This window comes from Paramisgurnus dabryanus, chromosome 13, assembly GCF_030506205.2.
Source record: "Paramisgurnus dabryanus chromosome 13, PD_genome_1.1, whole genome shotgun sequence".
NCBI classification, from domain to species: Eukaryota; Metazoa; Chordata; class Actinopteri; order Cypriniformes; family Cobitidae; genus Paramisgurnus; species Paramisgurnus dabryanus.
Genome location: NC_133349.1, coordinates 32,062,789 through 32,075,121, shown reverse-complemented (window position 1 = coordinate 32,075,121; position 12,333 = coordinate 32,062,789). Strand labels below are relative to the sequence as shown.

General features: G+C 38.3%; 2 protein-coding genes across 3 annotated transcripts; both read right to left on the bottom strand.

Annotated features, from left to right (window-relative positions):
* Positions 1 to 4,510: 4,510 nt before the first annotated feature.
* Positions 4,511 to 7,593, bottom strand: LOC141279808 (G2/M phase-specific E3 ubiquitin-protein ligase-like). 2 transcript variants are annotated; one of them, XM_073811731.1, is made up of 3 exons: positions 6,322 to 7,593; positions 5,981 to 6,195; positions 4,511 to 4,852 (listed from the first exon to the last, which is right to left on the bottom strand). In XM_073811731.1, exons 1-3 carry the CDS (start codon positions 6,474 to 6,476, stop codon positions 4,617 to 4,619), a joined length of 606 nt encoding a protein of 201 aa, XP_073667832.1. In that variant the 5' UTR covers positions 6,477 to 7,593; the 3' UTR covers positions 4,511 to 4,616. The 2 variants fall into 2 exon arrangements, with proteins under 2 accessions (XP_073667832.1, XP_073667833.1); XM_073811732.1 differs by having other exon boundaries at positions 6,358 to 7,589.
* Positions 7,594 to 7,684: 91 nt separating this feature from the next.
* On the bottom strand, positions 7,685 to 11,976 carry LOC135788091 (uncharacterized). The gene is made up of 8 exons (XM_073811730.1): positions 11,557 to 11,976; positions 11,019 to 11,325; positions 10,776 to 10,861; positions 10,591 to 10,643; positions 10,024 to 10,048; positions 9,092 to 9,156; positions 8,868 to 8,960; positions 7,685 to 8,254 (listed from the first exon to the last, which is right to left on the bottom strand). Exons 1-8 carry the CDS (start codon positions 11,707 to 11,709, stop codon positions 7,879 to 7,881), a joined length of 1,158 nt encoding a protein of 385 aa, XP_073667831.1. The 5' UTR covers positions 11,710 to 11,976; the 3' UTR covers positions 7,685 to 7,878.
* Between the last annotated feature and the right edge of the window lie 357 nt (positions 11,977 to 12,333).

Below are 12,333 nucleotides of genomic sequence, written 5' to 3'. Positions count from 1 at the left end.
GGTTTAAGTGAACAATATTGTGAACAAAGTATTTATACTGGAGGTATTTTATAACTACCGTGTACCTATTGTAATATTATGTGGTAGGTATAACTTACTGTAGGCATAGGTAATATAGACCCCTTCAAGGTTTGTAAACATTGAATGACTATCGGGTGCATGCACAGCATGGGGCCAAACTGTTCATACCATCGAGGCTTTATAATTTAATCTAACAGGGCTGAAAAATGATGACTTATCTGAAATGAAGTGAGCACTACAAACACAAGCCTCTTTGATCTTTGCGTTGTCCCAGTCTGCACGTTTAATTGCTTGCAGCCACAGATGTTGTATTTTTTTGTTTTTGAGATGAATCGCGAAAACTTAACGGAAGACCTGTTGCGATTTTCACAGCCCACGGCGTAAGGAGGCCTTTCTGACGATACCGAATATAATACGCAACTCAATCTGCTGTAATGGCTTTTCTGACCCCGACATGCGCAATGGGAACCGCCTGTGACATGAACCGTGAAGGGGTCTATAGGCAAATTATGTATTGAGTTTTTGTTAGGATTTTATTTGGAAGTTTTCATATAAGCTACTTAAAGGCGCTCTTAGCAAATCTGCATGACATCACTTTTTGTTGACGTTCAAAGTGTTGTTAAACAAAACGAAGCACAGCTAACTCCTCCCCCTTCTGTGCTTTCTGAAAGAGTCATGAACGCGCCCAACCCCCAAATCCTTCTTGTCGTTTATTGGCTGGAACACTTTGTTAGCGTTAGGTTTGACCACTTTGTTTTTGTTGCAATTTGTGGAGCCTGGGCTGTCTACAGAGAGCACATTTTTTTACAGTGTGTCCAAAGGACAGGCAGCAAGCAGATAGTGAGATGATGTTTACTGTATTAAACAAAAAAAATTATGGCCTAAAACGTGTGAATTCGCTAAGAGTGCCTTTAACTGATGAAAGTGTATTGTATATAGTCAATGTCTACGAGCCACATCAGCAAATAAAAAAATAAATATTCATAACACATCCCTTTTATTTCAGAATACATGTAACCTAAACATACTGTACAACTGATATGGTTTTAATAGCAAAAATGCAGCTTAATTTTGTTTAATTTAATTGTGTTTCTGTGTTTCAAAGCAAGTACAATAAAAAAACAGCAACTGTTCATTGTAATTACTGTGAAAATATACCCTTTGGTTCCAGTTATGTGATAGTTATGGTGTAATTGTAACATTTGCAGGCTGTAAATTAAAGTGATACTTTGTTGCCCTCTTTAACATTGATTCAATGGTTTCTATCTGCCCTCTTGCTAACTGGGTTATTTTTAAATTGTATTTGCTGAAGTGGCTCATAGATATCTACTGTATAGATACATGTTCATCAGGTTAGTAGTAGCCTATATGAAAAAACTCAATTAAAAACATAATAAATTCATCATCCCTCTATATTATCCATAGACTCTTGCCTAGCCATACCTACCATGTAATATTACAATAGATACCCTGTATTACAGTGTAAATAATTTGTCATTTTCCTTTTCATTCTCCAGACGTAAAATATTGTTCTCTTATACATATGAGTACTGAAAAGGTACTCTGTTGTTACAAATACTGTAAGCACGTGAAAATTCTGATTAATTATGTTGTACATTGCGGGGTTCAAGCGCATGTCCACGTGTTTCAATGTAACTTACTTAAAAAAACTGTTATTTTAACTACGCTTTTAAATATTTAGTAAACTAAACAAAAACGTTTCAGTTCATGTGTGTTAAACATCTATAAATTTAATCAAGTGAGTATACAATCAAAAAGACCTGTCACAGTACAGTACAGATGTACAATTTCATAGAAACCGTCAAAAGCAAATAACTTTTCTGTAACATTACTTGAAACAGGACATCGTACATTGAGTCAAAAGTAGCTCTAAGTTAAAAACTAAAATACCTTTTTCCACGGTTGTCAAAACGTCAGGAGAGTTCGGTTACACCGACTACAGGAGGAAAGATGGCTTTCTGTCCGTTAAGTACCGTGGCCTCGAGGTGCAAAAATAAATTACAATGGAAAATTACTTATTTACAAGATTTTTAACAAATTTACAAGATTTTTTAACAAATTTACAAGATTTTTTAACAAATCTACAAGTGTTTAAACAAATCTACAAGTGTTTAAACAAATCTACAAGTGTTTAAACAAATCTACAACTGTTTAAACAAATCTACAACTGTTTAAACAAGTTTACAATGAGTGAACAAATTTACAAGTTTTAAATGAAATTTACAAGTTTTGTAAAAAATGTACAATTTTTTTTTTACAAATTTACAAAGTGTTTAAACAAATTTACAAGTTTTAAAACAAATTTACGTTTTTTACGGAAAGGGTAGGTACAATAGCCGGAAGTAGTGGCTACAGGAAAGGCGCGTGTTTGTTAAACACACTCCTAACCGGTAGGTGGCGGTAATGCACCTTAAAGCTGTTTGCCATCCGCCCAACAAAAAACCAGAAGAAGAAGATTGTTGTCAAACACATCACACTTCTAGCCTTCCAGGTAACGTTAGAAGTTGTTAAAATGTATGACGAAGCTACAATTCGGCAGTTAATTTACTACTTCAATCGAGGCCATTCTTATAATGTCATAGTTGACATGATGGCCACATTACACGGGGTAAGGATTAGTCTGCGCGGTTTAAAATACAAGCTAAAAGAGGCTGGGATGTCTCGTCGTAAAGGGTATTCCCCAAGGAATATAGTGAGGAGTGCGATCAGACTGGAACTTCGTGGGCCTGGGCAACTTTTTGGCTATAGAACAATGTGGCAAGCGCTAAAGCAGAAGTACCAGCTGACTGTAAAACGGGGTGATGTGATGGTTCTCCTCCGTGAGCTCAATCCTGTCGGGTGCGAAAGGAGATCGCGAAGGAGGTTTGTACGACGAACATACCACTCAATGGGCCCTAATTATCTGTGGCATGCAGATGGTTATGACAAGTTGAAACCGTTTGGCTTGGCCATCTCAGGATGCATAGACGGGTTCTCCCGGAAGGTGCTGTGGCTGGTCTGTGGCCCAACAAACAACAACCCATCTGTCATCGCCGCTAATTACTTGTCATGTGTACGATCTCTTGGGCTGGTCCCAATGAGACTGCGGACGGACTGCGGAACGGAGAACGGCACCATGGCCGCAATTCAGTGCACCCTGCGTCACCAGCACACTGACCACTTCTCCGGTGCGTCCAGCCATATGTATGGCACATCCACTAGCAATCAGCGAATCGAGTCATGGTGGTCCATATTAAGAAAGTCAAGGTATGTGATATTAAATACAATCCCACTTTACTCATTGTTTATCCTTACACAAATACTATCCTATTTATTGCATGAAATAGGCATTTTACTTTTAAAAATGTGACACTACACCAATGGAAATTTACATCCCAAATTAACATACTTTTCAAGTGTATGTAAATAAATGTAAATGTATGACAATTATGTGCATTTTCCTCTGCAGGCCTATGTACATTCAGTAAAATTGCTGACCAGTTGAATGTATTCCTTTTACAGATCTCAATTTTGGATGGAGTTGTTTGCAGACCTGAGAGACTTGGGACACTTCAGTGGTAGTCACGAAGACCAATGTGTCCTCAGGTATTGCTTTAATGAGGTTATTCAGAGGGATCTGGACGAATGTGTTGAACTATGGAACACTCACAGGATTCGCCCCTCTCGAATGGCTTCTTGTCCTGGAGGAGTGCCCAATGAGCTGTTTCATCTACCACACAGGTAATGTGGATGGCTTACTTCCCTATAACTCAACATTTAATTACTATGTCAAATGTACATGGATTTTAAAGATACACTTCATTTAGATTTGGCTCCAGAGACTGCGGCTTTGGGGTTGGCCCGGAAGAACTGGATGCATTCCCAGAAGCAAATCCATCTCTGACTCCATGTGGTGATGCAAACATTCAGGAGTACTTGGACTATGTAATGGAGCACTTCCAATTACCGCAGCCAGGAAACTGGGAGTCTGCATCAGAACTTTATCTACGGCTCAAAGAAATTGGACAGCTGTAATTGCACTATTTAATGTGTACAATTAAACAGATGTTTATAAAACTATTTCTTTTATTATTTTCTATGTTCTTAGAAATACATGTCATTTAAAGACATCCACATAAGATTACACTCCATTTTAACATTACAGTAAAAAGACTGCTCCTGAACAAAAATGTGTAATACAACAATGGTTGACAGACAGTGCACAGAGAACTGACGAATGCAAGTCAATGGCAGAAAACTCTAGTCAATAAAAAGCAAAATAGCCATTGATTCTAGCAGTCTAGTCAAACAGTAGACACAGTAAATGTAGACAGTAAAAGAACATGGTTTACCGTTCCTGAACAAAAATGTGTCATACAACAATGGTTGACAGACAGTGCACAGAGAACTGACAAATACAAGTCAATGGCAGAAAACTCTAGTCAATAAAAAGCAAAATAGCCATTGATTCTAGCAGTCTAGTCAAACAGGTGACACAGTAAATGTAGAGAGTAAAAGAACATGGTTTACTGTTCCTGAACGAATCATTTGGTGTAGGTAATGGTGGTGTACAGCTAATACAACCCTGATTGCTTTTAGAAGCAGCCAAAACCAGGAGAGTTCTGAATGCCAAAGTCCATATTGGACTTGAAGAGTTCAAAATTACTTAACACTGGCAATTTCAATGTGTTAGCACACGTATTTGCCATTGGATATGGTGAATCTTCAATGAATTCCAGTTTTGGCTGCGGGTTCAGTCCAGATGGGGGGAGAGAATTCAGTCCAGTGGCAAACATGAGCACCTCCTCCACTGATACAGCAGTCTGGCCTTCTATAAATGAATATAATTGTTCACAAACATCCTGGTGTTAAAAAGTTGAATTCCTTATAAAGTACTTTACTACAGTTTTTTTTCTGAATGCTTAAATGCTAACCGTGATTCTTATAGCACAATTTCTAAAACTATTACTTTGTATAGCAAAACCACTCACTGAGTTTGCAAAACTAAAAGCACAAACACAGCTTCGCACTCAGTTTGCAATTTTGTTACACAACAAAACTGTAGGAACAATCCACTGCACATCACTCTTTTTGCAGAACTGTAAACATAACTTACTGCTTTACACTCAATACAAAAACACAATTTTTACAAAGGTTTCACACCGCAAGCGCGAGCAGCGCGTGAGGAGAGCGTTTGCTGCGCGTGGCCATTGTGCTTTCACACCGGCTGCGTTTGCAGTGCATAGTGTCCAGTTTAATAACAGTATAAAAATCTCAAGTACACATTACTTTATTTTACATGCATTTATGAGCAAGACCTCTTCAAGACGCTTTTTGATGGTCAGTGTAATTTATATAACTGATTTGTTTAACTCACATTTTTTTCATGCTGTTCTGGTCCGTGTAATGATAGATGTAGACACAAAACACAATTATAGACATAAAAAGCCCATGGCACATTATTAAATCTGTTTCTCTGAAGTTTTACGATAAAATAAAACATTCACTCAGTGATTAACAGCATGAAGCAGTCGATCGTGTTTCCCTTCAACAGTTTAAGCATAAGATTTAAATTTATAGATGTATCTATTTCTCTGAAGATTATTAGGATAGATGAGGACTCATTTGCTGGACAGAGAATGACAGCGCAGTCTCCTGCGCTTCAGCAACGCCCCTGCCATGCGAGCACGCGCTGCTTATGCGTGCGGTGTGCATGCTTTAACTTGTTAACATGGGCGCCGAAAAAAACATGTGCCGCTTGCGCGCTGCTCACGCTTGCGGTGTGAAACCAGCGTTAGGCAAGGTGTGTTAACTTTTGCAAGAGAACTACAATGTCTGATTTGGGGAAATGTTTTCCTTTTTGTTTTAGTTTTGCAAAAATAGCCAATAGTTAAAAAATGTGCTAAAGCAATCATAAAAAAACTAACTTAAAATAGTGGATTTTGCACTTTTTGCAAACCTTGACAATCAAGGAGGTAGTCATTCCAAAATCCCAGGGTCTTTCCCTCTCTGACCCTCCTATTGCTCCCCAATGGACTCAAGTCTGGCCTGAAGAGATCCTCCAGCAACTCAGCAGTGAGCTGCTTTTCTACATGGCACAGGACAGGGGACAGCAGTGCTGGGTACAGCTGCAGTGCGTTGTACAATCCAAGAGCTGAGAGTCCTTCTTTAAACCTGGAGAAAACATGTAACAGACAGATTATTTCCTAATTTACGTGTCACTAATCTACAAGCAAAAAACATGTCCATTGGCTGCCAAAGACTTTTATATGTTTAATTTCATACAAGATAGATTAATACCTGTCAATCACACACATGTTACGATCAATGACAAACCATCTCAGGAAGTCGGATACAATGGTCATCTTGTCCTCAAGGGACTTCACACATCTGAAGCACCCTGCAGTCTGCAACATCGTGGTGTGCTTAAGAGTACAGTCTTGCAGATCTTCCATGGAAGCAGCACTCTCAATCTAGAAGACAGAAAAGACCAAGAAACATTCAGTATACACACCATTTCTACAGTATCTCTTCAATCTCTTTTGATCCCATTTTTGGTAAAATCACATGATGAAGATACAGCACATGTGCTCATAAATAAATCATCCCCTACATATAGCTTTCAGTGTCTTGCAAGTTTGGAACACCTCAGTGTGAAGCGCCAAACGCTAACTGTGCACATTAACTGTGAGTGTTGAGCATCCGAAACTTTAAATTTTAATGCCTTGGTTGATCACACTGAGGATACCAGACCTTGCCAGAGCCTTAACTCTTTTCCTACCTCTCTCAAAGCTTGCCCTATCTCTTCGTCGGTTATTAAATTAACTGTTGCTTTGAAAGAGGGCTGGCCTGCAAGGAAATGCACAAAATCTTCTGACAGGAAATGAGGGCCTGGACTGCCATGTACTACTGAAACTGCGATCATCTTTCCTGCCAAGAAGTACTCGTCCTCCCTGACAGCTGCGAATGAAAATCATTAATACAAATCATTCATTTTCAAAACTAAAACACAGCACCTTACATTCAAAAAAGAATGGTGGTCATTTTAAAGGGACTGTAAGTAGTATTTACTCCCATCTAGTGGTAAAATTGTATTTTGCATTCAAACGAACAGTGCTCTCTAGTGCCTCGCCTTTCCAAATGCGTGTTGCAACTACAGTAGCCGTTATGTAATCACTGATCTCCTTGTCCGTGTCAGCTGGTTCACGTGTTCTGAATGGAAACGCGTTGTGGAAACGCGTTGGTAGGCTAGTGCTTTTTGTCCCTCTCTGCTATTACAGTTTATCAATACGGCGGAACGACATGGAAGCCTCCTTGGACTTACCCGTTCAATGTTAGTAAAGAGAAGAAATTCTAAGCTTACAAAGAAAAGTCAGATCACTGGCAGAGGTCATTTGACACCAACGAGGACATATTTATGAATAAAGACATTGATTTTGATTAATAAAACACTTAAAACCCTACTTACAGTCCCTATAAGGAATACTTCACCAATTCAGAAAAGAAATACAGAAATTTCACTCCCAGGGGGAAAATCCAGGTAGATACCACAGCCAAACAAAATTATTACTAGGTTTCTAATTATTCAAAGCTTAATTCAAATCGATGAAGTATCCCTTTAAAAGAACAAATACGGTGCAAAATGACCCATAACCCTGTTGTTCAAGGTCATCACATGCAGCCCATAGGAAAAAGAATGAGACAATTTTGGACAACAGGCCAAGTAATGGACAGGCAGCTTAAAGCAGACCCAATAGGGGATAGAAAACTGAAAGTAAGGAGCTATGGGTCATTTTGCGCCAGATTTGTCCTTTAAGACAACCAAGCATAATTCAACTGGTTGATGACCGGAGCCATTTAAAAGTAAAAGGACATATCAATTATATAAATGTGTAGTGCAAGTACAAAACCATGCATACCCTTCGCATTATAGGTAATGTAACGATGCCCTTCTGGTCCACTGAAAATCGGGCGATTTTTCAGATGACTCATTAGGAGAGTTAGAAATTCTCTTTTTGGCCCACCTGTATCCACAGAATCTTCAAACACCCCAGCATCATCAGTAAATCTGACCAACAGGTCGTATTTTTCTGAAAATGTGCTTCGCTTGAAACCTCGTAGAGCTCCATCCCACACATCTGACCGGCAAACATTAAACCTGCTGACCCTTCCATGATCAATACTTTGAGAAAGATCATAGATGATATCCGGTAATGTAATGTCGGAGTCCATCCTACAGTTACACAAAAGGGTCTTGCATTGGTAAAAACAGCAAGCAACATAATCTGATTGTGATGTGCAGTGAAAGGCTACTTTGACATGTAGTAATTCCATCTTTGTCCACTCATCAATATACAGACATGCTAGACTGCCTGTAAACCAACACTGCTGACTTCTTATAGAAGTGGGCTTAATTGACTAAGAACTTGTTAGAATGACAGCTGATAAAGGATCTTGACTTGCGCCAGAGTGATTGCTAACGTACTACATTCTATGTCTAGTATTACATACTTCATTATCTATTGTGTCACCATAAAAAACGCATCAAAATGCATTGTGTGTTTACTCTACAGAACATGTGTATACATGCGTCTCAAACCACCTCCACTTAGGGTATTTAGAACGAGCCACTTGTGATTGGATAGCCCTAGACACATTCTAGTGACACATGTAAACAGGTCTAAGTGAATGGCAGACATGTAGCTTGATTTATAATGTAGCTGAAACATAAGCTGGGTTGAGTAGGACGTGGCTATCAAATGTCTGTCTAATAATGATCATGTTGCAAATTCAATCTAAAAAATCATTACCATAAAAGTTCTATTTCTTTGCAGTTACCAACTTACATTGTCTTGCCCCCTACATCCATAGGAACAGGAGCAGGCATGTCATCCTCCTCCTCCTCCTCGGTTTGTGGTGCATACACACATGTGTATGTGCTGTAAAGGTTGAGCCAGACAAGAAGCTTTCTAACCTTAGCCAACACTGTACATAGTCAAAACCGTACTATACAGTAGTAGTAAAAGTATATTGATCATTTGGTAATATAGTTCTACATTAATATGCATACCTGTAGTACTTTAACATGGCTGGTTTAGGTGGATCCGGACAATCCTCAGAATCAGATATGACAATCTGAAAAGGAAATTGACAGAATATTTTTTGATTGTCAAACACCACAAGCAGGGTTTGAAATTCCTATACAGTTCCCATTTCAAGTTTCCATAATTTCACAACATTCAAATTTAGAAAACCTACTGGTCACCGGCATACACTTTTGTAATCAATGTAACCACTTAACACCACAACAAGTAAAACAAGCATTTGCCAAGCTATCCAAAAAAACCGGCCTTCCTAACTGATATTCTCACGTCTATCAAAAGGTTTGGGGTCGCCTCCGTGGCGGCTGGTGACTTCTTTTTTTGAGGGCGCACGATGCAAAGTTCGTCACAACATGTATGTAGCCCGTCAAGTGTGTGGTTCGTAATTTCAAAATATGTGTTCTGCGCTTTGAGAGATCCTATGTGCATCACGTGTCTTGTCAAAATAAGTGCCTGCTGCAGACGCGTCTAAAGGGTTAATGGTAAAAGAGACGCTCGCGTTTGCCAGATACTCACATAATCTCATGCGTAATCAGAGTTTACTGTTAAGTGATTGTCTTTCGTGTATTTTCATCATAAACGTTTTAACGCGTGTTGAGCAGGCACTTATTTTGACAAAACACTTGATGCACACAGGATCTCTCCACACGCAGGACACATATTTTGGAAAAGGGAACCACACACATGATACTCCGAACACTTATTTTGAATTAGCGCCCCTCGGATGAGGAGTCACAAGCCGCCACTGGGTCGCCTACTCATTTCACCACGGGCCTTCATTACATCTGACTTCATGAAATAGCAGCCTGCAATGCTTAAAAATCAAATCACATTTTTAATAATTCTCCAAACTGAATAGGAACCCAGAACAATGGACTTAAAAAGAAATGTACTTCAATACCTGCTCAGTTTTCTGTGTTTCCATTCTGAAATGAAATTCAGAGGAAGAGAAGAGTACACAAGTTATGGTAATCTATAATAACCTTTATAATATTTGCTCGATTTTTATGGTCAGACAATCATGGCTAAAATTGTTGGCACACCTCCCTCATGACTGGTTAGTTTGAAACAAAACTCACACACTTTTGAAGGTTTTTTGATGAAATAACCAAACCAGGATATTTTCAATAGCTCAACACAACAATTAATTTTCCTTTTACCACTGCAAAAGACACTTGTTGTGAAGGGTGCCAATACTTTTGACCGTGCAGTATTGACTTCCTGCGACATTTTAGTGGCATTTTGTGTTGAATTTGGGGAAATCAATTGTTGTTTTGCTGCAATGAGCTATTGAAAACATCCTGGTATGGTTATTTCATCAAAAAAACTTCAAAAAGTGTGTGAGTTTTGTTCCAAAACCAACCAATCCTGAGGGGTGCCAAGACTTTCAGCCATGACTGTAAATTTCCTGGGGCTATTACAATTATGACATCTGATAAATAACTGAAATTGAGAAATTAGAACTTACACTTCTTGCTTGATTTGGTGTTTGGGTGTACTCTCATTCAGAGGTTCACAAAGCTGAAGTGGAAGAAATACAATTGAATCCAACAAACAACAAAATTTGTCATAATATTGTAGTACAAACACTTCTGATCATGTAAAGCACAAGTATATAATCTTAACTACAGCGCCTGTTTCATATCATCTCACCACGGTGTCAGCCTCACTGAATTCCAAAGACCTCCGGGTTCTCACAATGACTTCGGAATCTGAATCTGAATCAGGATCAGCATATGCTACATTCAAGAATGTTCAAAACACATTATTATGATAATGACTAACATTATGATTATACAAATCACAGCAATGACAATTTGAAAAACATGTAAATTATGTTATATTATATTATATTACAACAATGAAGAATACATAAATATTACCAGATCCACTAACCTTCTTGGAAATGTTCATCCGGACATACAAAAAGTGTAATGCGGCAATATGGCTTGCCAATTTCTTTTTTATATTCAGCTAAAAGGAATGGCTTTTCGGTCCCAGGGACAACAACCACCTCGGAGCCATCGGGAAACAGAAGACGGTAGGGTCCATCATCCATGTCTTTGTTGAATGTTTTCAATTTCTGGACAGCCTGTTTTAGAAGGTCAGCTGCTGCTACCTCTGGCATGGTCCATAATGGGAGCATTTTCCCTCTCACAGGTTTGAGGTCGACTCCATTGCGCATCATCAATCCAACGTTTATCTAAGACAATGTAAAAATACTAATATTAATAGGCCTGCACAAGACTTTCTTCAAGCATCTTGTGTACGTAAATGTCATTATTATTTAAAATATACTGTAAGTTGAACTATTGACATGACATAGTGCTAGTAGATATAGACCATCATTTCTATAATGACATGTTTAACAATGTTATCTTTGTTGTTGTTTTTTATGTTCATATTTCATGCATTAAGGTCAACATAACTTTACCTGAACTTTTTTCTTTGTTTGTGGCAAGGCTGTTTTTTTTGTGTCTCTTCTTTCAGTTCTTTCTTGTGACTTGATAGCCTTGTAGCTCATGAACTGCTTGTATGTTGCACACCTTGTGCTAGCTGTAATAAGAACATGGTCAGAGATAAACATAGATTCTTAATAGGTAACGTTACTTGTTAGTGTTATCAACAGAATATAGTGGCATTAACAATTGTTTTAGAGCTACTACTTCTAGCATAAAGGTGTTTTTTAACATACTTTGTTTCTCGCTATCTGCTATTTTCACTCATACTGATGCGAGTCTGCTGTAATTCTTTAAAAGTTACGTCAAGCTATGCGACTCAACTGTTTCCATCAACTTTATTCGCATTAACTTATGGTTTTATCGTGGTAAAAGTGTAGTAACCCTGGCTTTTTTGTGTAAAAAAACCATGGTTTTACTACACTAACATGGTTTAACTATGGTTTTTGAAAACCATGGTTGTCAAAATCATGCTTATTTTGTGGTTTCCATGGTTTTACTACAGTAACCATGTTTTTTTTTTGTTTGTTTTAACAGTAGTAAACCATGGTTAAATTTCGTAAGGGTCTAGCGAATCAAATATCCATCAGAAATTTTATGCGCATTTCACGTGTTCCCAACCGGGATGTTTTTAATCGAATAACGTTAGTTAAATTGCGCATTAAAAAGTTGGATGGAAACACAACTTCAGTCACCTGGACTGGCTAGCAAGCCAGTTGCTATTTGTTGTTGCTAGCTAGTTTAAGAAAGTA